At 36.7% G+C, this 25464-nt stretch overlaps 1 protein-coding gene across 1 annotated transcript in view; it reads right to left on the reverse strand.

The window, feature by feature from the left end:
- CNTN5 (contactin 5) overlaps nucleotides 1–25464 on the reverse strand; it is a 603313-nt gene that overhangs the window by 59159 nt on the left and 518690 nt on the right. Inside the window, exons 16-17 of the mRNA XM_035009452.1 lie at nucleotides 14504–14653; nucleotides 1939–2009 (exon numbers count right to left, since the gene is read on the reverse strand). Of these exons, the coding sequence (XP_034865343.1) occupies nucleotides 1939–2009; nucleotides 14504–14653 (221 nt within the window). The remainder of the gene's footprint in view (nucleotides 1–1938; nucleotides 2010–14503; nucleotides 14654–25464) is intronic.

Genomic DNA, 25464 nt, shown 5'->3' on the forward strand with positions numbered 1-25464 from the left:
ACCACTTAGTAGTCTTTGGAAACTTAAAAGGGGTTAAAAGTAAAAGGTAAAAATTTAAATAATATCAGTTGGTATTTAAGAAGAGTATCAAGGGTACTGAAAATTCTTGAAGTGAAACAAGTTTAAACCATTTAGTCATGTATATGAAAATGAACATTCCACACTAGAATGTAGCATGTTGGGGAAAACTGTCATATGGTCTGGTGGTCAGAAAAATCTGTTGCTAGAAATGCTCTGCAGAGCCTTTTGTGCAGAAAAAAACAGGAAATATTAATGTAAGACCTTTTTTATAGTGTTTTCTTTTTCATCTGCTTTTGTGTTCTACTAATGTGAAAAAATTAGAAAAGAGTATTTGTTCAAGTAATTGTTATACTATATGCTTACATTTAAATGTGTTAAACAAGCACAAACTCTACAGCATAGAAAAGAGTAATTGTGATTGACTAGTCAAAGGAGCAGTCACCAACCGCTACCTAGCATGATGCTTGACACATAGATACCCAATAAATACTTGTTGAAACATGTTTTTTTTCTTTTGAGTTTTAATTTGAGGAAAAACTGTATTGAGTAGAGGAAGAGAGACAAAGCCTATTATATCAAAGTTTTATAGACTAAGCTTTTATATCCCACCAAAATCCATATAATGAAATCCTAACCCCCAGTGTGATGGTATTAAGAGGTGAGGACTTCGGTAGGTTATTAGATTATGAGGACAGAGCCCTTATAATGGGAGTAGTGACCCTCTAGCCCCTCTGTGAGGGTACAGTGAGAAAATAGCCATCTGTTAACCATTTAACTCTTATAACCAAATATGAGGTAGAAATCTCAACCAGATGGCTCTCACCAGACTGGGATCTGTTGGTGACTTGATCTTAAATTTCTAGGCTCCAGAACTGTGAGAAATACATTTCTGTCATTCATAAGTCACCCCCAGGCCATGGTATTCTTGTTTTAGCAGCTGGGGCTAAGGCATGAAGCTACTAGGGAAGGAAGTTCTCTTTAGAGAGATTTGACCTTAGTGAAGTTCAGGTATTGGGAAGTTAATTCCTCTGCAGAAGTCAAAAATTAGAAATAAATTTTTATTGAAGAAGAGAGGGATGGACAGAATAGCAGAACAGAGTATATGCTCATGGAGGATTTCTTACTGGGAAATGTTTTTCTGTACATTTGATCACTGTTTTAGAGACTCTTGGGGATTTGTTCACTTTAGTCCAGTAGACACATTCCATCTCCTTTACATTTTCATGTTCTAGGGCACAATTCTGTGAGCTACATGTTATGTTTGATAATAAGGTAATCTAACATCAATGAAAGGAGAGTGGCTTCATGGGAAATAAATGTATCTCTCACACCCCTCTTCCCTGCCTCCTTTATAGAAGAAACTTCAGAGAACACATGGTGAGAGAGACAAGAGAACACAAAGTCCCAATTCTACTGCTGATTAGGAAGAGTACTTAAACTGTGCCTCAGTTTCATAATTTTTAAAATGAGGAAAAATTATTATCCTTACTAATAGGGCTGCTTTATGGGTTAAATGAGATAACCCAAAAAAACACTGGTGGTCATTTCCTTCCTCCCCAGTGGTTTTAGCAAGGGTGCTATTTAATTGTGAAATAATTAAATGTCAAACTAAACCAAGCAAACATCTGAAGTAGTTTGTGAGAGGATGTGTTTTAATTATTCAAACTTTATTCTGAGATAACCTATATGACAGGAAGACATACTTTAGACTTGGAGAAAAGTCAACTGGGGCTGGGTATGAAATGAGACAGGTTCATGTTGGCAATACTCATCTGAGTAATATATGGTCAGAGTGTTTCCTAACCTCACTTAAGCAGAAATTATTAAGTCTCTCTGTACCAAATACAGATCCTATATATGTAGCCTTATTTCCTAAGGAATCAGCAAGTTCTGACATCTGAGTACAGGCTTTCTTACCTCCCAGGCTATGACTAGCTCATGCCTTCTTCCACTTCTTCCACTTACATTGGTGGGTGCTGTCTTTGGAACTGTGGATTAAAAATGGACCAGAGTGAGGACAATAAATAAATATTTAATTTAAGAGCCCCGTAAGAACACATTATGACCCTACTCAGGTTCTGTAAAATCCCAAAACAAACGATCAAAATTTGTTTGGAGTTAGAGTGGCCATATTCAATATTAATTAAAACAAAATGTTTGTGACAGATATCCTGCTTTCAAATCCATGTGGGAGAGTTTGATATATATTTTTCATGGCCACATAATACATTACCAAACCAATCCTCATGTAAATGCTCTGTGGTAGTAAGGCTGAAATCACAATAACGCTAAAGTTAAGGACATCTACTAATGGTTAAATTTCATTCTACAAATTGTCTCCTTTCTAATGATGTGACTCTTCTGTGGTCTCAGGGCTTGCAGAGCTCCAAGAAAGTCCACAGGTTGACTTAGTACTGTTTTACCAGAACCCCCAAATTTAAAGAAATTTGACAACAGTTCCATAGATGAGAACCTATTTAAATAAATAAACATTAAAAAAACTATCAAGAATGAATTTCTTTGCAAACTACAAAATATGTAAGCACCCAGTGAAACTTTTTCAAATGAATAACTATTAAAGAATAAATGTCTCAAAAGAATAAATTTCTCCTTCACTGCACCAAACCACAAAATCTGCAGTTGAAAGGGAACATTTTCAAGTGAAGAACTGTTAAATGAAGAAAATTATTAAAAGAAATCATTTTCCAGGCTATCAGTCTGCATTAACAATTTTACACTTCAGCGTTGCCTTTATATCCTTGCATATAGTTTTTAAGTGATATTGATATACTCATAAATAATAAATTCCCTCCCATATATTACCTACTTGGATGAAAGGCTATTAATTACTGGTAGATAGTCAAACAGCATTTTATGTACCAGAAAAACCGATGTGGAATTTATGTTCCACGAGAAAGGAAAAAAAAATTCTCCTTGCACTAGGGAGGTGGGAGAGAAAAGTCTGTGAATATATAATTGGCTCCACTGAAATAAAGACCTTTATTCACCAGGGTCCAAATTGAACAAGAGTTCTTGTCTTGCTCATGCTCATGTAGAAGGATATATATATTTATTTTTATTTTATATATTATTTTTATATATATAAAAAATTATTCACATGTGGAGTTCACTCTCATGAATTTTCTCAGAATTAAATAGAATTGGATGTTCTTTGTCTCTCATTCAAGAAATCACAAGAAATTCAACTGAGAAAAAATGGTGTTAGAACAATAACTGTGAAGATGTCCTAATTTACATAAAGAGCAAACAAATCATTTATTAACTTGAGTTTTTTATTAGTAGTCATAGTTATTGCTAAATATAGACAACCTATGACATGTTAGTTTGTTTTGACACCATGTCCCCAAACCACTGTTATATAGTTCTAGTTCTAAATTTATTTTCTGGTCCATGTATCGGTAAGGCACACAGGACTGGAGCTGGTTTAATTGTATGCATAAAAGAACAGGGATCTAAGTTTCCAAATATCCTTTCAGTGGGTGATCTCAAAGTTCTGAATGTTGTGATCATCAATGCATGGTCAAACAAATATATAAGCAAGTTAATTTGTTGACATGATGTGACTATGGCTTTTCATAGTACCATTTGTTTGTAAAAAAAAAAAAAAGGAACACACACACACACTTCATATTCATCTCTGACAACTAACAGTTAAATAGTATTATGCATATTATCTACCAGAGCCACCTACTTCATCTATTACATTGGAATCACTAAGTTTAGTCCCTAAACTTAGGATTTTGAATCTTCTTCTCTGAGGATAATTTCCCTATGATCATGGATGTTATGGAAAGACTAGGCACTGAAGATTCTTTTCTATTTTATTCAGCTATCAAACATCACCCAAAATGAGGATGCATGGAACCTTTAACTTAGAGTTGGAGGGTAGGCTGTATGCTCTCTAGTGAGTATCTCTTGAAGGTCATTTAAAAGATATGAGTAGAATAAAATACAAGTGACTATTGAAGTTGATCTTTTCTTCTGAAGCTTTGGTAATATTGTTCCACAGTCCATTAATGCTTTTATTTTTTAGAAAACATTTTTAGATTTTTCAAAATTTTTAATTTTTTAAGTAAAAAAAATGAGAAGACACTAGTAAAAAATTCGGTGAAAATTTCTACTTTGAGGAAACAAGAAAGCAAAGTAACACTTTCTATGATGTGATTTGCTTTCCTGTGGGTAATTTCATCATTGCAGTATACATAAATGACCCAGATTAGAAAATTTATTTTATTATTTGAAAGCAGTCTTTGAAGTTTTCCTGTTGCTGCTAAATTCTTTTCAAGAGAAGATAGCCCATATCAATTTAATGTAAAGAATAAGATCCTCTTTTTATCACCCTACCTTCAATTTTAATGTACAATAAATGACAAAAAAAGGCATTACAGTTCACTGTGTTTTAATAGTATATGTCTATAAACATCAACTATTCTTTTTTTTTTTTTAAGATTTTTATTTATTTATTTGAGACAGAGAGAATGAGAGAGAGAGAGCACATGAGAGGGGGGAGGGTCAGAGGCAGAAGCAGGCACCCTGCTGTGCAGGGAGCCCGATGTGGGACTCAATCCAGGGACTCCAGGATCATGACCTGAGCTGAAGGCAGTCGCTTAACCAACTGAGCCACCCAGGCGCCCTAAACATCAACTATTCTTAAATTTAAAAGAGCTCACTAGATATAATAGAAACTACTAATAGAAAACTTAAGGCTTCAAAGCCATAGGAACAACCTCAGTGTCCATCTATGGATGAATGGATAAAGAAAATATAAATGCTAGAATATTATATTTAGCCATAAATGAAGGCATTCTGCTAAGTGAAATAAGCCAGACAGAAAAAAACCAAATACTATATGATCTCACTTACATGTGGGAGCTAAAAAAATGGAGCTACTAGAAACAGAATAGATTGATGGTTGCCAGAGGTGGTGGGTGGTGGGTGGGGGAAATGGGTGAAGGTGGTCAAAAGGTACAAATTTCCAGTTATAAGATAAATGTGAAGTTCTGGGCATACAGAACAATACTGTATTATATATTTGAAGGTTGCTGAAAGAATAGATCTTAAAAATTCTTATCACAAGGAAAAAATTATAACTATGTGAAGTGATGGATGTTAAATAAATTTACTATGGAATCACGTCACAATATATACATATATCAAATCATTATGTTGTATACCTTAAACTAATATAGTGCTACATGCCAATAATATCTCAATAAAACTAGAAAAGCAAACAAACAAAAAAGAAATATTAAGGCTTTAATAGCTAGGCATCAGGCATTGTGTTTTGTTATCAGGATCACAATGTGTGCATTGGGTCCTCCTAATTGGCTTAAATTTCCTAATTGCATGCAGATGATCAGTGGAACCTGTGGAACCTATGCTGAATTCATTTCCTTTTCAAGTTATCTCTGCAGTCAATACTTCAGAGTCTACTGATTTTATTTATATCCTTTTATTTATAAAACAATGTATTCATGGTATATAGGGATTTGACAATCTTTCAGAGCCCTTGTGGTATAAAAATTCTATAATTCTTGTTAGAACCATGAAATTAATATAATCAAACATCTAGTAAATGCTTTCATTGCACTCAGAGAAATACATATTTATTGAAAAACCAAATATATTTTCAATATAATTAATGAAAACCTGATTTAGAATTAAGCAGCTAGATGCTTTTTTCCTTTGGTTGGCTACTGATAAATGTCATGAGCTCATTAGCTTATAGAATCAAGTTTACATGCATGATTAATGGGTTAAACTCTGATTCTTTTGAGTTTCTTTCTGAGCAATGCTGTTCCATAAATGGATAATATTATTAACACTTTTCTCATAAGCTGCAAATGCCTTGCTATTTTAGTGCCTTATTTGGCATATTGAAATGTAGACTATTGTCTCTTCACCTTATGCATTGGAAATATTATAAACACTCAGAGTGACCAAACATTAGTACCTTAGTTTAAGCATGCACGACTTTAAGCCTGAATCTCAAAGAACTCTAAGTATAATAGTTTGAACAAAGTCAATCATGCTAACAACCCATGCTTTAACTTGCATTAAACTAAACAAAAGAAGAGGGGATGAAATTATTTACCAATCTCTTCTTTTTCCTGAAAAACTCTATTATCTATTACAGTAGATGTGTACACAGTTTATTAAATGATAAAGCTTTCTTAGAGACCTGGGAGAGGCCATGTAATTTAAGAGTTTAATGGTAATCCAGCGACTGGTTTGAAAAGAAAAGTGCAAAAGAGTAGGAAGAAGGAAGAGAGGTTGTTTATACAGTAATGGTGGAAGTTGAGAGGGAAATTAATAAACAAACAAATACATTTTTTCCTACCTGAATTGAAGTATTTGGCAAGCACACAAATATTTCAGTTAACTATCATTTAAGTTCATTTTAGAAGATAAGTTTAAAGAGTTTCCAAAACAAAAAGTACCAGTGGTGTTTCCTTAACAGTTCAAATAATGCTTTTACTCCTATCAATAAGATATATAAGGTGATATGCACAAATTGAAATGTGTTTTTGTGGGAGTAAGAAAGGTCTGGGCTTGGATCTCAGTCTTACCATTCTAGCTGGTTGGCTAAAAATATTTCTTAACTTTGTTGTCCTTCAGTTACCTAACAGAGATAATAGTACCTACTTTTTAAGGTTATTTTTCAAAATTATTTATTATAGTGCCTGGAACTATAATTTATAAATATTACCTAATGTTATCATCTACTTAGATTTCAAAAAGAAAAAATGGTGAAGTCTTCTATGATAAACATTAGGTTTGTCTTCTATGATAAACATTAGTAAAAGTCCAGCATTGAGTCTATGCATATGTAATCTTGAAAGAGATTTTGAAATCTGAATAATATTGTTTTGATAGTACCATGGGAATTATGCTTTCAGTTTCAGCTCAGCTTGTTTCAATTTGGAAATCTAGGCAATATACCATTTTGATTTATAAAAGAGTTATTTTAGGAAATATAAGATTTCTTGGGGCGCCTGGGTGGCTCAGTCGTTAAGTGTCTGCCTTCAGCTCAGGTCATGATCCCAGAATCCTGGGATCCAGCCTCACATTGGGCTCCCTGCTAAGTGGGGAGTCTGCTTCTCCTTCTCCCACTCCCCCTGCTTGTGTTCCTTCTCTCACTGTGTCTCTCTCTGTCAAATAAAATCTTTTTTAAAAAAAGAAAATATAAGATTTCTCTGATTTATGAATCTTCTCAAATGGCAACAGTCAAAAGTATAAGAGGTTAATATATGCAATAAATGGTGTTTACCTCAACTCATATTCTCTTAGCTTTATTTATATGGGTCCACAGGAAGTAGGAGCAGAGTATTGGTAAAATAACTTTTGAATGAGATTTGTTGATGCATGTGGTCAAAAGAGGAGAAGGAAAAAGCAAGAGGAAGAAGGGAGTAGGGAAGGCAGATAACTTGAAATCATTGTTTTTGGGAGAAGTTTAGAATTCCAGCTTTCCTCTTAACTGGTAACCTTGTGCAAGTTTTTAAAACTTTCTAATTCTGTTTTCTCATCTGTAAAATGAGGATAAACACTTCTTGCTTTAGAGGGTTTATGTGACAATTAAATGGTGCAAGTACTTAGCATAGAGCCTGGAACATGGTTCTTGTTTTATCACTGGTTTATGGTATTATGGGGACTAGGAAGATATGAAAAGTCATACTTGAGTGTCTCGCATTTACTCCTGGGTTGACAACTTTTCATTGCCCTTTTATCGTTTATGCTCAAGTCTTCTACTGTTATTCCATCACTTTGCTATTAATCAGAAAAGGACATGCCTAAAAATTAGCCAGACCTCTTTTATAATGGCTTTTCTTAAAATTGCCATCTCTGCCTGCAAAGTGCCTCTGAAAATGGAGACCCATTTCTTGAATATATTTTGTAAAAAAGACTTGCCTGGACTGAAGTAGTTTCATGATTTAAAAATACTGTCTGCTTAGTTTAATAGTATTGTCTTTTAGATTTTCTTAATTATTTCAGTTGAGTGCTAATTTTTTAATATAATATTTTCTTAGAAACATATACTGGAGAGACCTTTAAAAACCCTATAGCTTTCTGTCTTTTCTCTGCACACACCAGTGGCTGACAGCAGTGGGTTTTCTAATTGTCCCCTATAAATAATTCTGCCTAAGTCCCATTTGGTCTGGCCTTCAAAGTCCCATTAAATGATGTTTACAAGGCCAATACACATAACCCCAGAGAAAACTAATTCAACCCCATCTTATAATAGTATTTTATTGTGTTTCTTCCATAATTTTTGAACTCAATGAAATTTCCTAAGTAATTATCATGGATAAGAACTGTGAAGATACAAATAAGAACAAAGCAAGATCCTTTCAGAAGTAAAGAGATAATGTACAGTGAAAGAAACTGTAATAGAAAGTTAAATGAGACTTCTTGACTTGAGATAAGTCAGATGTAACCTCAATTGCTAATGTGAGGTTGGCTAGACAAAACCACAGAATTGCTAAAAATCAGAGAAACCAAATTTTATGATCCTTTTCCATTATCCACCTCTAGCTCGTATATATAGGATTTTAGCACAAGGAAGGCTTTGGAAGAAGGTTGTCAGCTTAGTAGATAAATGCGCTATGGCATCTCCTTCCACCCTTAGCTGTTGAAAGAAGAGAAATGAGTGTGTCATTTCCCTCTCAAGCTAAGTGAGAAGAGGAGGAAAACACTGCTGCAGAGAGTACAGATGCTTATGTCTTAAACCCTGGCTGAATGCTGTTGAGCTTTAGAATTTTGTAATATGACCCTGTCCCATGCTATACTACCAGAACAGAGACAAAAATAGCTCTTGAGAACATCCTTGAAAACATAGAATTTGGCAGGTCAGGAATGTGATTACTGTGGGTCAAGTGGACACTGTGGAAGCTAAGTTTAAATAGGCTTGTTGGGGATTACATCCAATTAAGCTGCCTGCTAGGGGATAGGATAGTCTCCAAAGAACCCAATGTATCCTGTAAGAGAAAGAAGCAGCATGTGGACAAATACTGTCAGATATTGCACTCAACACTCATGTGAGTATTACAAATTGTACCACCTAAGTAGTTTTATTCTTCTTATCTGGCCTGGGAAGTGCCTGACACAGCAGCTGGAAGGTGAGGGAAGAAGTGAAAAGAAGAAGGAAAAGACAAATCACAGCCTTTGGGTCAGGCCTTTGGGATAGAGGAAGAGAAAGCATGGAGCTGGATGTGAGATTAAAGTTATTATTTAAATTAAAATGGAAGTTTTTAATACTTGAAAATGAGACTGCCCTAATACCTAAAAGTGCCTTGGATATATATGGTTGGGGCTGAAGTCAGACATCAGATGAAACGTAATGGAGAGCAATGATGGGAGAAGAATAAAACTATTCTCTGTTTAAATTCTATAGAGTTCAGTCTGTATAGTAAACCAATTACATAACTGTGATAGTGCAGAAAGTGCTAAGGCTAGGAAAGATATTTATCTGATTGTCTACTTCATATTCCTATTTATCTGGTCGAGCATTAGTCTATTAAACATAGAAAAAATATTTTGCCTTGTGTGGCCTGAAATATGTGTGTATCATTTTCCATTTCAGAGTCAAAAAAGAATGGCAGGTCAGAATACAAGTGTTAAACAACTGGAAAGCTATATGAATGTGGAACATATTTTTTAAGCAAGTTCTTTCGTTTGACACTTATTTTTTTCTGCTCCTTTTGTCTTGTCTATGCTATAAGCAAAGAAAATGACCACATGTTGGGACAATATCACAATCCACTTATAGACTGATACCTGGCTAGATAACAAATACAGCATGGTAAAACTAAACAGAGATAGAGACAGAGATTTAGAGGAGAGGCATGTTCTGTACTGTGCACCACATTCTGAAAGGCTTTCTTGACTCCCAGGGCATCAGGGAGTACACAGTCTGCAGCAGAGATTTCTCAATAGGAGGGCATCTTGGAGGAGCCAGATGCAAGCCAAGAGACTGGGTGACTCTTAACTATATCAACAAAAAGATGTTTAATCTGAAAATATTTCCACAATATGAAAAAAGTGACATGCATGATTATTATTGTTTAAATTTTCATTGAACAAAAAAATAACTCATTAAATTCATGATGATAATGATGATGATGATGATGATGATGATGATAATGACAAATGGCTAATAGTAAGCATTTACGATGTGCCAGGCACTATGCTAAGTTCTTTGCATGGATTATATTATTTAATAGAATGAGCCTATGGAGTAGGTTGTGATTCTGTTTCCATTTTATAGGTGAGAAAATTGAGCCTTGAGCAAGGTATATATCTTACCTAATGTTCCCTGCTAGTAAACAGCAGGGAACATTAATCCAGATCTGCCTAACTCCAAAACTCAAACTCCTAATTACAGCTAGAAGACAGAACCTTCTTTTCTCTCTTTCTTTCACTCTCAATCTCTCTATATCGTCATAATTTGAAATAAAGAACTGGAAATAATGAGATTTATACCAAAAGCTTTGATAATAATAGACATTTTATATTGCAGAGAAGACCAAACCTTTTTAGATAATAGGTTACATTATTTAACTCTATCTTATCTCCTTTTCATTTATCTTTCAACAATTAGCATTATAAATACATAACTTGGGGCGCCTGGGTGGCTCAGTTGGTTAAGTGACTGCCTTCAGCTCAAGTCATGATCCCAGAGTCCTGGGATCGAGTCCCACATCGGGCTCCCTGCTCTGCGGGGAGCCTGCTTCTCCCTCTCCCACTCCCCCTGCTTGTGTTCCCTCTCTCGCTGTGTCTCTCTCTGTCAAATAAATAAAATCTTAAAAAAAAATATATATATAAATACATAACTTGTAGGGTGACTGGGTGGCTCAGTCGATTAAGGATCTGAATCTTGATTTTGGCTTATGTCGTGATCTCAGGGTTGTGAGATCAAGTTCCCTGTCGGATTCCACACTCTCTGTGAAGTCTGCTTGAGATTCTCTCTCTCCCTCTCCCTCTGCCCTTCCCCCTGCTCATGCATGCGCATGCTTTCTCTCTCTCAAATAAATAAATAAAATCTTTAAAAAATAAATGCATAACTTATGGAATATTAAAGTTCAATTAAATGAGAGAATTACTGTTGTATTCATTTTTACACATTTTTCCATTTCTATTATAGTGTATATTTCAAATTCATTTCCTAAGATGTGATTTTTTTTTTTTTTCTCTTGAGTGCTCTCTTTTTAAATGATGGAGAAAGCATTTCCAGTACCTAACCCAAAATCATATACTGGTTTGATGGTAGTAACACATTTCCAAAATTAAACACAGGGTTCTATCTATTTGTCTATCTATCTATCTATCATCTATCTATCCATCTATATCATTTAACTAAAACTTGTAAGAAAATTGCACTATAAATAAATAGAAATTTACATTAAAGTAAAAAACATATATGTATATTATTATTTTGATATTCTAATAATAAGAAATCAGACTGAACCAATTTATCTTATACTTATTGACTGCTAGGGGTATTTTGATGGCTGTAAAATTCAAAACATACCCTTGAGTAAAATTCAAAATATACCCGAGAGGAAATTGCAAATAAAAATTAACTTTTTTTGCTGTGTGGGAAAGAAATAATTCTAAAGTAAAAATGCTTTACTAAACTTGCCTTGGGATTTAGAATAGTCTAGTAAATAGGGGAATCTTAAAGGAACATAAAACTTTCAACTCAATATCTTGTATTTTTTTAAGATTTTCTTTATTTATTTAGTTAACAGAGAGAGAGAGAGTGAGAGAGGGAACACAAGCAGGGGGAGTGGGAGAGAGAGAAGCAGGCTTCTGCTGAGCAGGGAGCCTGATGCGGAGCTCGATCCCAGGACCCTGGACTCATGACCTGAGCCAAAGGCAGATGCTTAATGACTGAGCCACCCAGGTGCCCCATCAACTCAATATCTTGAATGTGACATCTTTTCTCTTACAAGTAGCTCTGTTGATTTTCAGAGATTACTTGGTCCATTAGAACTGCATCATCTTTTAAAATACAGGACATGTACTTAAAAGAGGAAGAGTGTGTCACTTGAGAGGACATCTCAGGATATTTGTGTCCCTTTTAATCTGTGCTGCCTGATAAAACAGGCACAAAACTCAGCACTTGGTTCAACACCATTAGTAGCTCTAGCCCTTTGTGGTACCAAAGTACAAGAAGCATAAAATAGGCAGGACAAGCCTTCCTCAACTTTCAATTTTTCATGCTATTTCTCTTCTCTTCCATGAGATTTTAATGGACTAAAGTATGCCATGTGTAAAGAACTCATGATAAAATGAAGAGGCAGGAACTATATGATCGAAGTAGCTCCTGGAAGAGATGAGGGACAAGTCTTTCAGAATGTATCCTCTGAATGCAATTTAGCATGAAAAGTAGAAGTGTTTTTGCTATAATCTTTTTTAATGGTACAAAGAGATTTGTACTATAAAAAGTCTAAAAGGATTATTCATCCTAAATGGATTATTTATTTTCAAAATGAATATTTATAGAGAGCCTCTGAATTAGACAGTAATCTTTGCCTTTGTTTAAACACAATTAACAATATGCAAAATAAGGCAGTTCTTTTTGGAAAATATGTGAGCATAAGTACTAATATTGGCAGTCATTTCAATATCTGCATAGTGAGTACATAAAATGAGGAATGACTAACCTGTTATATTCTTAATTAGGGAACACCTGTACACAATGAAAGCATGGCTTATTTATGAATGCATGAAAATCTAACCAGGCAATTAATGTTCAATTTAAAATTCACACTACTGAAAAAGTAGCAGAAAGAACAACTTGTACTAAGCAAATCGTAAAAGCAGAAAAGTTAGATTTTCTGTGAATGCATCTTTCCCAACATATTTAGGCTATTTTATCTTTTATTTTCTTGGTTGCTTAATTTTTATATAGAAATAACTTGCACATTTTTTGTATAGTTATTCCCACTTAGTACAATAAATTAACCATTTGGTATTTCTCTCTCTCTCTCTCTCTTTTTTTTTTAAAGGATCAGACCTGGTGTGTTTTAGAGAAAGAATCAACTCTTTTTGTAGTTTATTTTAATTATTATAAGCTTTGTTCACTTTGTAAGAAGTCACAAATCACATTTTTTGGTCCAATTCTATAACTATAATACAAAATGGACAGTTAATTCTTAATCTTCTATGTATATGTATCTCTCACCTAGGTACTGGTGTGGGTAGGAGCATATGAAGGAAAAAAGAAATATTCCCTTTTAATCTTTCAACAAAAACATATGTAGTTCCAGTGCCAGACACTTTTCTAGGTGCTGAACACTAAAAAATTAGACATAAATCCTCATTCTCAGTGCACTTATATTCTAAGATTACTGAGATTCATTATATCATTGAGTGTAAAAATATTAAAATTTGTTTTTTCCCTCCCTGTATCTGCAATCTACCCCCTTTTCTCTGTTTTCAGATTATTTTCATCAACATTATTGACATTTGCATTTGCCTAAGCTAATGCCCTATTGAACACTTTTTAATATACAATTTATACAATTTTATAAGGACGTAAGAGTTAAATCTCAATAAAACTTTGTTCAAAGTAGTCAAACATTTTACTAAAATTTTTTCTTTATTTTTCTTTCTCCAGATGCTGGGCAAGATATTTTTTTTTTAAGATTTTATTTATTTATTTGACAGAGAGAGAGACAGCGAGAGAGGGAACATAAGCAGGGGGGAGCTGGAGAGGGAGAAGCAGGCTCCCCGGTGAGCACAGAACCTGATGTGGGGCTCCATCCCAGGACGCTGGCATCATGACCTGAGCTGAAGGCAGACACTTAATGACTGAGCCACCCAGGTGCCCCTGGGCAAGATATTTTAAATTCTGTTTTTAAATAAAGCTGCTAATTCCCTTATGTGACTACTAGAAACATTTTAGAGATACTTCATTCCAAAAGGCCAGAAGGATGCTGTATTTTCCAAGTCAGGAAGCAGATGGATGTTTATTGTGCACATAGATGTCAAGCAGTAGGCAAGTTAAGATGATGTTTGCCTTTGCAGAGTATAATTTATACCACGTCAGATAGTGAAGTGCAACATAAAGGGTTCTAAGGAAGTTCACTGCAATTACAGCTAATTGTTATCACTGGAGAAAAAGAGGGTGGTCCTATCTATTCTGAATTTTATGGAATTGCTATATTGAATGAATATATAATTAGAAAAAGAAACTGATTCAATTTCATGGTAACTTGAAGATGAGTACTAGGGTTGGGAGGAAATTGAAGCATCTAGATGCATTAGTGGGAAGAAGGAGAAAAAGATCTGAAAACAAAATGAATGAATTATTTTAAAGGAAATAATTTTATGATGCCTAGGTAAATGAATCATCAAAAATTATACTAAATAAAGCAAACAACCATGGTTAATTCAACTTGCTTTCAAAGTGATTAGAGGCACGCCAAATTGAATTCTAACTCTCCAAAATTCTTACCTGCTTCATTTGTGCGGATCATTCGAGATGGGGTGCTTGGATCTCCAGTCCCAATTGGATTGGTGGCCACCACTCTAAATTCATATTCCACCCAAGGGTTAAGGTCCACTGCCATGGCTGACTCCATGTCCCCTGTTATGATTTCTGGGACTATGGTGCGGAAAGAGATTTCATGGCATTAGGAGGACTCAGAAATAGTTACAAACAGCAATCAAGGATATCACAGGTACTAACAGAATGAGCAGGTTGATGCATAATTCCTTATTACAATACACATGGTCATGGTGTCACCTCTGGTCTCATTAGTAAAATGAAAATAAATCTTCAGGAAGTAAGCACTTGCACATGTCAAAGATTGTTGTAGTTAATTAGAATTCTTTCATCTCATCTTTATACATAAATTGCTATAACAAAACTTGCCATTATGTACACTAAAAATCATTTTGTCAACCCCTCAGCCTCAAATAAGAGGGTAACTAAGTGCTATAATTTAAGCAAATAGTTCTTAAATTTCTAGGGAAATTTCTTGAGCAGTTTGCCTCTTGCAGTTCTGGCAAACATGCTTGGCCACTTGGCAGTTCAAAGCAGCAGATTAAGAATACTCCTCTTTAATTTAAAAACTCCAGTTTGTGGGATCTAAGCAGAAGCTCTGTACTCTTCTTGGAGTGACTTTTGTACAATATTTTGTTTTATTAAGGCATAAAATTGTCAATACAATTATCACAGAGCAAAATACTTCTTATATAGTATACATGCTCTAATCAGGACTGATTTTCTTGTTCACTCATCTCTGCTGTCTAGGAAATATTTCTGGAAGAACATTCTTTACAGGGGTGATAATAAGGAAAAGGGAGAACCTTTCTTATGATGTGCAAAGATCCTCTGGATTTATGTCAATCCTGGATTTTTGTTTAAGCATGGTTGAGTGGGGGAGGCTCTTGATTTGATGACTCAGTGCAGTTTTACCATGACAAGATAGAATTAAATGCATTTGGATTTTACATGAAAATCTTTTTTGAAATGTGTCAAGAGAATGTTACCAAATAATCAGCTCTGTGAAAGGTAAATGATCAGAGCATAGGCAGTGTGGGCTGCCTGACAAATCTCATAGCACTGAAAAGCTGATTTTTTTTTTAAAGCAGTGAAATGAAGACCTGGAGAAAAGTCTGTCTCTTCTTGCTGCACTGGCAACTGAGCAATCTCCTTGGAGTCTAAGAGATAGGCGGACAAAGGCCACTGTCCAGTCCATAGCTTGGTGAAATGCTGAGTTGTGCCTGCCATACATAAAGGTAGGAAGAAGAGTTCCCCAGACACTTAGTAGCCCTCCCTAGCCCTTAATGTTCACTGTGTCATCAATACTTGTTTTGGTCCACTAAAGACATACCTCGCTGTTTAATTTACATCTGTCAGTCACCTCAATCAACTCCAGACATCTAGGTCATCCCTCATCCCTTTTATTCCAATCCCCATAGAATTCTGCACATTTCCTTTTCTGCCCTAGTTCCCATCCTTCCCTGCTCTGTGAAATCTTTTACTGTGACCTCTGGAATTTATAATCCATTATTAACACAATCCCCTGTATACTATTTTGTTTCCTGAACATTCTTCCAACATTTACTTTAATAGAAACCTGAATCCCTTATGAGGAAACTTTATGCCTCTTAAGGGGTGGCTCTCTTAAGATATTATAGAGAAGGGTAACCAGTCCATCTGGGTTGTATACACCCCTGCCCATGTCTCTAACATATTTTTTCCATTAGCATATAAGCAGGCAGGTATTTTTCCCTCCGAAAAAACAAAACAAAACAAAACTCTCTGAAAATTTCCTCTCCTTCTGGCCTTCATCCAGTTTCTATATAAAATTTTTCGAGTGTTGTTTGTGCTATTATTTGCTGTCTGTACTTATTTTCCTTCCATTTTCTCTTGAACTCACTCCAAACATAAAGGTGGGAAAAAGAGAGTCCACCTTTTAGGCTCTTACCTCCAGCATTCTACCATAACTGCTCCTGTCAAGATTACCAATGTTCTTTATTAATAAAACCCTATGCTTAGGTCTCTGTTGCTCATCTTTTTTGACCTAACACAATTCTTTGACATAGTCATTTTCTTTTCTTTGAAATATTTTTTAAAACTTCTGTTTTCTCTGACCTGACTATGCCTTATCAGGCTCCATTGCTGGTTTCTTTTCATCTTCCAGATGCACCCAGTTCTACTAACTCTTTGGTGATCTTATCTAGTCTCATGGCTTTAAATACCCTCTGTATGTCATGACACCAATATTTTCAGCCATGAACCACCTCCCTAGACTCCAAACTCATTTGTCCAATGGCTATTAGACATTTCTATTTGATAGGTTCTCAACCTTAAATTCCACCCCCTATTTCTGAACTATTCCTTATTGGGTGAATGATAATTGATGTTGTAGCCAAGATCTTGGGGTCATCATGGATTCCTTTCTTTTCCCCCTGTCTCACTTCAACGCATAAGCAAATTATAACATTGCTGACATCAAAATATGATTTCTTCACTTCATCTTTCAACAAAACTTCTTAAAAGAGCTGTCTATATTTTCTTTCATTCTCTCCTTTTTTTTGTAAATTGAATTTATATAGGGGGCGGAGCAAGATGGCGGAGGAGGAGGAGACCTGGATTTCGTCTCCTCTCAGGAATTCAGCTGGATAGGGATCAAACCATTCTGAACACCTACAAACTCAACAGGAGATTGAAGAAAAGAAGAGCAACAACTCTCTCATCAGAAAAGCGACCACTTTCTGGAAGGTAGGACATGCAGAGAAGTGAATCCGAGGCGATATTCGGGAGGATAGACGGCGGGGGAGGGGCCTCCGTCGGCCGCTTCTGGCAAGTGATAGAGCCGCGGAGCACAAAATCGGAATGTTTAAAAGTCTGCTCCGCTGAGGGACGTCACTCTGGTGGCTAAGCGGGGGGTGGAACCCTCCGGGACAGTGGGATCTCAGGACCCTCGGGGTCACAGAAAGACCGGGGGTGCCTGCGTGTGGCAGAGCTCCCAGGTATCGGAGCAGGGAAGCCGGCTGCAGAGGCGGAGCCCAGGCGCGGGCTCTCAGCTCCGGGTTGCCATTGACCGTGATCCACGGCCCAGTCGGGCCCCTGCTCCTCCAGCAGGGACCCAACAAGCGGCAGAACGGGGAGACTCACCTTCCTCCCCCGGGGGGAGCCGCGCGGGAGTGCACCGCAGGGATCTGCTGGGTTTGGAGACTCCACCCGGGGTCGGGTGGCAGAGATAGAAACGCAAGGTCACAGGCCGGGTGACCAAGGAGTGCGGCCGGAGACCAGGGAGACAGGAGTGACTGACGGCTTTTCTCTGGGGGCTCACTGAGAATCTCGGCTCCTCCGGGGCGGAGATTGGGAGGCCACCATTTTCACTCTCCGCCTCCAAAGCTGTACGGAAAGCTCGCAGGGAACAGAAGCACGGAGAGCAAACCCGAGCAGATCACTTAGCTGGGAGGGGGCAAGGGCGGGGCAATTCCGCCTCCGGCAGAGACATTTGGAAACCACGGCAACAGGCCCCTCCCCAGAAGATCAGCGAGAACAGCCAGCCAAGACCAAGTTTACCGATCAATGAGAACGGCAGAACTCCAGCTCTAGGGGAATACTGCACATAGAATTCATGGCTTTTTTACCATGATTCTTTAGTCTTTCCAAGTTAATTTTTTTTAACTGTCTTTTTGTCTTTTTATTTCTTTTTGAATTTTTCTTTTTCCCTTTTTCAACCAACATCTTATCAATCCCTTTTTTTTAAAAAAAAAACATTTTTATTTTTCATTTTTAGAGTCATAGTCTATCCCTTCATAGTAGTTACCCATATTTTTGGCTTATATATATAAGTTGTTCTCTCTTTAAAATTTTGAGATAGTTTCTTCTAACAGATTAAAATATACCCTAAATCTCTAGTATATGGTGTTTTCTATTCCCCTGCCTGATCACATCCTCTCCCTTTTTTTTTCTTTTTCTCTTTTCTTTTTTTAAATCCTCTTCTTTCTTTTTTCAAACAACTTCTTAGCAATTCCTTTTATAAAATTTTTTATAATTTCCATTTTTACAGTCATATTCCATCTCTTCATCATATCAACCCTTATTTTTGTACATATATAAGTTTTTCTTTCTTTAAAATTTTGGGAGGCACTTTCTTCTAAAAGACAAAAATACACCCCAAATCTAGTGTGTGGCACTGACCTATATACCATATAGATCATATTTGATCACATTCTGGTTTTTCTTTGTTGTTGTTGTTTTGTTTTGTTTGTTTTTGTTTTTATCTTTATCTTTTTCTTTTTCTTTTTTCTCTCTTTCCCTTTCTTATCCCACTTCTTCAGGTCTTTTCTGATTTGTTTAGAGTATATTTTCTGGGGACATGGTTACTCTGCTAGCATTTTGTTCTCTCATTAATCTATTCTCCTCTGCACAAAATGACAAGATGGAAAAAATCACCCCAACTAAAAGAACAAGAGGTAGTACCGACTGCCAGGGACCTACTCAATACGGACATTAGTACAATGTCAGATCTAGAGTTCAGAATCATCACTTTAAAGATACTAGCTGGGCTTGAAAAAAATATGGAAGTTATTAGAGAAACCCTTTCTGGAGAAGTAAAAGAGCTAAAATCCAACCAAGTAGAAATCAAAAAGGCTATTAATGAGGTGCAATCAAAAATGGGGGTGCTAAGTGCTAGAATAAATGAGGCAGAAGAGAGAATCAGTAATATAGAAGATGAAATGATGGAAAATAAAGAAGCTGAGAAAAAGAGAGATAAACAACTACTGGATCACGAGGGCAGAATTCAAGAGATAAGCGATACCATAAGACGAAACAACATTAGAATAATTGGGATCCCAGAAGAAGAAGAAAGAGAGAGAGGGCCAGAAGGTATAATGGAGCAAATTAGAGCAGAGAACTTCCCTAATTTGGGGAAAGAAACAGGCATGAAAATCCAGGAAGCACAGAGAACCCCTCTCAAAATCAATAAAAATAGGTCAACTCCCCAACATCTAATAGTAAAACTTACGAGTCTCATAGACAAAGAGAAAATCCTGAAAGCAGCTCGGGAGAAGAGATATGTAACCTACAAGGGTAGAAACATTAGGTTGGCAACAGACCTATCCACAGAGACCTGGCAGGCCAGAAAGGACTGGCAGGATATATTCAGAGCACTAAATGAGAAAGATATGCAGCCAAGAATACTCTATCCAGCTAGGCTGTCATTGAAAATTGAAGGAGAGATAAAAAGCTTCCAGGACAAACAAAAACTAAAGGAATTAGCAAACACAAAACCAGCCCTACAGGAAATCTTGAAAGGGGTCCTCTAAGCAAAGAGAGAGCCTAAAAGCAACATAGACCAGAAAGGAACACAGACAATATATGGTAACAGTCACCTTATAGGTAATACAATGGCACTAAATTCCTATCTTTCAATAGTTACCCTGAATGTAAATGGGCTCAATGCCCCAATCAAAAGACACAGGCTAACAGACTGGATTAAAAAACAAGACCCATCGATATGCTGTCTGCAAGAGACTCATTTTAGAACCAAAGACACCCCCAGATTGAAAGTGAGGGGGTGGAAAACCATTTACCATGCTAATGGACACCAAAAGCAAGCTGGGGTGGCAATCCTTATATCAGACAAATTAGATTTTAAACCAAAGACTGTAATAAGAGATGAGGAAGGACACTATATCATACTTAAAGGATCTGTCCAACAAGAAGATCTAATAATTGTAAATATCTATGCCTCTAACATGGGAGCAGCCAATTATATAAGGCAATTAATAACGAAAGCAAAGAAACACATCGACAACAATACAATAATAGTGGGGAACTTTAACATCCCCCTCACTGAAATGGACAGATCGTCTAAGCAAAAGATCAACAAGGAAATAAAGACTTTAAATGACACACTGGACCAAATGGACTTCACAGACATATTCAGAACATTCCACCCCAAAGCAACGGAATACACATTCTTCTCTAGTGCCCATGGAACATTCTCCAGAATCGATCACATCCTAGGTCATAAATCAGGTCTCAACCGGTACCAAAAGATTGGGATCATTCCCTGCCTATTTTCAGACCACAATGCTTTGAAACTAGAACTCAATCACAAGAGGAAAGTCGGAAAGAACTCAAATACATGGAGGCTAAAGAGCATCCTACTGAAGAATGAATGGGTCAACCAGGAAATTAAAGAAGAATTAAAAAAATACATGGAAACCAATGAAAATGAAAACACAACTGTGCAAAATCTTTGGGATGCAGCAAAGGCAGTCCTAAGAGGAAAGTATATAGCAATACAAGCCTTTCTCAAGAAACAAGAAAGGTCTCAAGTACACAACCTAACCCTACACCTAATGGAGCTGGAGAAAGAACAGCAAATAAAGCCTAAACCCAGCAGGAGAAGAGAAATAATAAAGATCACAGCAGAAATCAATGAAATAGAAACTAAAAGAACAGTAGAACAGATCAACAAAACTAGGAGCTGGTTCTTTGAAAGAATTAACAAGATTGATAAACCCCTGGCCAGACTTATCAAAAAGAGAAGAGAAATGACCCAAATCAACAAAATGATGAATGAAAGAGGAGAGATCACAACCAACACCAAAGAAATACAAACAATTATAAGAACATATTATGAGCAACTCTATGCCAGCAAATTAGATAACCTGGAAGATATGGATGCATTCCTAGAGATGTATCAACTACCAAAACTGAACCGGGATGAAATAGAAAACCTGAACAGACCTATAACCACTAAGGAAATTGAAGCAGTCATCAAAAATCTCCCAAAAAACAAAAGCCCAGGGCCCAGATGGCTTCCCAGGGGAATTCTACCAAACATTTCAAGAAGAATTCATACCTATTCTTCTGAAACTGTTCCAAAAAATAGAAACGGAAGGAAAACTTCCAAACTCATTTTATGATGCCAGCATTACCTTGATCCCAAAACCAGACAAAGACCCCATCAAAAAGGAGAATTACAGACCAATATCCCTGATGAACATGGATGCAAAAATTCTCACCAAAATACTAGCCAATAAGATCCAACAGTACATCAAAAGGATTATTCACCATGACCAAGTGGGATTTATCCCTGGGCTGCAAGGTTGGTTCAACATCCGCAAATCAATCAATGTGATACAATACATTAACAAAAGAAAGAACAAGAATCATATGATCCTCTCAATAGATGCAGAAAAAGCATTTGACAAAGTACAGCATCCTTTCTTGATCAAAACTCTTCAGAGTATAGGCATAGAGGGTACATACCTCAATATCATAAAAGCCATCTATAAAAAACCTACAGCGAATATCATTCTCAATGGGGAAAAACTGAGAGCTTTCCTCCTAAGGTCAGGAACGCGGCAGGGATGTCCACTATCACCACTGCTATTCAACATAGTATTGGAAGTCCTAGCCACAGCAATCAGACAACAAAAAGAAATCAAAGGCATCCAAATTGGCAAAGAAGAAGTCAAACTCTCACTCTTTGCAGATGATATGATACTTTATGTGGAAAACCCCAAAGACTCCACCCCAAAACTGCTAGAACTCATACAGGAATTCAGTAAAGTGGCAGGATATAAAATCAATGCACAGAAGTCAGTGGCATTCCTATACACCAACAACAAGACAGAAGAAAGAGAAATTAAGGAGTCGATCCCATTTACAATTGCACCCAAAACCATAAGATACCTAGGAATAAATCTAAGCAAAGAGACAAAGGATCTGTACTCAGAAAACTATAAAATACTCATGAAAGAAATTGAGGAAGACACAAAGAAATGGAAAAACGTTCCATGCTCATGGATTGGAAGAACAAATATTGTGAAGATGTCAATGCTACCTAGAGCAATCTAGACATTCAATGCAATCCCCATCAAAATACCATCCACTTTTTTCAAAGAAATGGAACAAATCATCCTAAAATTTGTATGGAACCAGAAAAGACCCCGCATAGCCAGAGGAATGTTGAAAAAGAAAAGCAATGCCGTCGGCATCACAATTCCGGACTTCCAGCTCTATTACAAAGCTGTCATCATCAAGACAGCATGGTACTGGCACAAAAACAGACACATAGATCAATGGATCAGAATAGAGAGCCCAGAAATGGACCCTCAACTCTATGGTGAACTAATCTTTGACAAAGCAGGAAAGAATGTCCAATGGAACAAAGACAGTCTCTTCAACAAATGGTGTTGGGAAAATTGGATAGCCACATGCAGAAGAATGAAACTGGACCATTTCCTTACACCACACACAAAAATAGACTCCAAGTGGTTGAAAGACCTCAATGTGAGACAGGAGTCCATCAAAATCCTAAAGGAGAACACAGGCAGCAACCTCTTTGACCTCAGCCGCAGCAACTTCTTCCTAGAAACATTGCCAAAGGCAAGGGAAGCAAGGGCAAAAATGAACTATTGGGACTTCATCAAGATAAAAAGCTTTTGCAAAGCAAAGGAAACAGTCAACAAAACCAAAAGACAACCGACAGAATGGGAGAAGATATTTGCAAATGACATATCAGATAAAGGGCTAGTATCCAAAATCTATAAAGAACTCATCAAACTCAACACCCAAAGAACAAAGAATCCAATCAAGAAATGGGCAGAAGACATGAACAGACATTTTTCCAAAGAAGACATCCAAATGGCCAACAGACACATGAAAAAGTGCTCAATATCGCTCAGTATCAGGGAAATCCAAATCAAAACCTCAATGAGATACCACCTCACACCAGTCAGAATGGCTAAAATTAACAAGTCAGGAAACGACAGATGTTGGCGGGGATGCGGAGAAAGGGGAACCCTCCTCCACTGTTGGTGGGAATGCAAGCTGGTGCAGCCACTCTGGAAAACTGTATGGAGGTTCCTCAAAAAGTTGAAAATAGAGCTACCATATGATCCAGCAATTGCACTACTGGGTATTTACCCCAAAGATACAAAAGTAGGGATCCGAAGGGGTACGTGCACCCCGAAGTTTATAGCAGCAATGTCCACAATAGCCAAACTGTGGAAAGAGCCAAGATGCCCATCGACAGATGAATGGATAAAGAAGAGGTGGTATATATATACAATGGAATGTTATGCAGCCATCAAAAGGAATGAGATCTTGCCATTTGCAACGACATGGATGGAACTGGAGGGTATTATGTTGAGTGAAATAAGTCAAACAGAGAAAGACATGTATCATATGATCTCACTGATATCAGGAATTCTTAATCGCAGGAAACAAACTGAGTGTTGTTGGAGTGGGGGGTGGGGTGGGAGGGATGGGGTGACTGGGTGATAGACACTGGGGAGGGTATGTGCTCTGGTAAGCGCTGTGAATTGTGCAAGACTGTTGAATCTCAGATCTGTACCTCTGAAACAAATAATGCAATATATGTTAAGAAAAAAAAAAGAAGAAGAAGAAGGTAGCGGGAGGGGAAGAATGAAGCGGGGGAAATTGGAGGGGTGGTTGAACCATGAGAGACGATGGACTCTGAAAAACAAACTGAGGGTTCTAGAGGGGAGAGGGGTGGGAGGATGGGTTAGCCTGATGGTGGGTATTGAGGAGGGCACATTCTGCATGGAGCACTGGGTGTTATGCACAAACAATGAATCATGGAACACTTCATCTAGAACTGATGATGTAATGTATGGGGATTAACATAAGAATAAAAAAATTGAATTTATATACAGTGATGTATTAGTTTCAGGTATACAATATAATGATTCAAAATTTTATGCATTAGTCAATGCTTATCAAGATACCTGTACTCTTGATTTCCTTTATCTTTTTAACCTTCCCCCACCTACTTCTCCTCTGGCAACTACCAGTTTGTTCACAGTATTTAAGAGTCTGTCTTTTGTTTGTTTGTCTCCTTTTTTTATGTTTGTTTTGTTTCTTAAATTCCACATATAAGTGAAATCATATGGTGTTTGTCTTTCTCTGACTAACCATCTTCACTTAGCATTACTCTCTAAGTCCATCCATATTGTTGCAAATAGCAAGATCTCATTCTTTCTTATGGCCTTTTTATTCCATTGTGTATATGTAGCATATCTTCTTTATCCTCTCATCTATTAATGGACACTTTGGTTGCTTCCCTATCTTGACTATTATAAATAATGCTGCAATAAATACAGGGGTACATATATGTTTTCAAATTAGTGTTTTCTTTTCCTTTGGGTAGATACCTAATAGTGGAATTACTCATTAATATGGTAGTTCTTTTTTTTTTTTTTTCAAAGATTTTATTTATTTGTTTGACAGAGAGAGACACAGTGAGAGAGGGAACACAAGCAGGGGGAGTGGGAGAGGGAGAAGCAGGCTCCCCGCCGAGCAGGGAGTCCAATGCAGGCTTGATCCCAGGACCCTGAGATAAGGACCTGAGCGGAAGGCAAACGCTTAACGACTGAGCCATCCAAGCACCCCTTGTATGGTAATTCTATTTTAATTTTTTTAGGAACCTCCATACTGGTTTCCAAGGTGGCTGCACCAATTTGCATTCCTACTGACAGTGCACAAAACTTCATTTTTCTCTACATTGTTGCCAACACTTGTTATTTCTTGTCTTCTTGATACTAGCCATTTGACAGGTGTGTATCTCATTGTGGTTTTGATTTGTATTTCCCCAATGATTAGTGGTATTGAGCAACTTTTCTTGTGTCTTTTGGTCACCTGTGTGTCTTCTTTGGAAAACTGTCTATTCAAGTCCTTTGCCCATTTTAAAATCAGATTATTTGGTTTTTTGTTTTTTGTTTTTGTGTGTGTTGAGTTGTTCTTTATATATTTTGGATATTAACTCCTTCCCAGATATATCATTTACAAATATCTTCTCCCATTTAGTAGATTGTATTTTTGTTTTGTTAATGTTTCCTTCACTGTGCAAAAACTTTTTATTTTGGTGCAATTCCAATAGTCTTATTTTGCTATTGTTTCCCTTG

Source organism: Mirounga leonina, unplaced genomic scaffold (assembly GCF_011800145.1).
Source record: "Mirounga leonina isolate KUSES-001 unplaced genomic scaffold, KU_Mleo_1.0 Mir_153, whole genome shotgun sequence".
NCBI lineage: Eukaryota > Metazoa > Chordata > Mammalia > Carnivora > Phocidae > Mirounga > Mirounga leonina.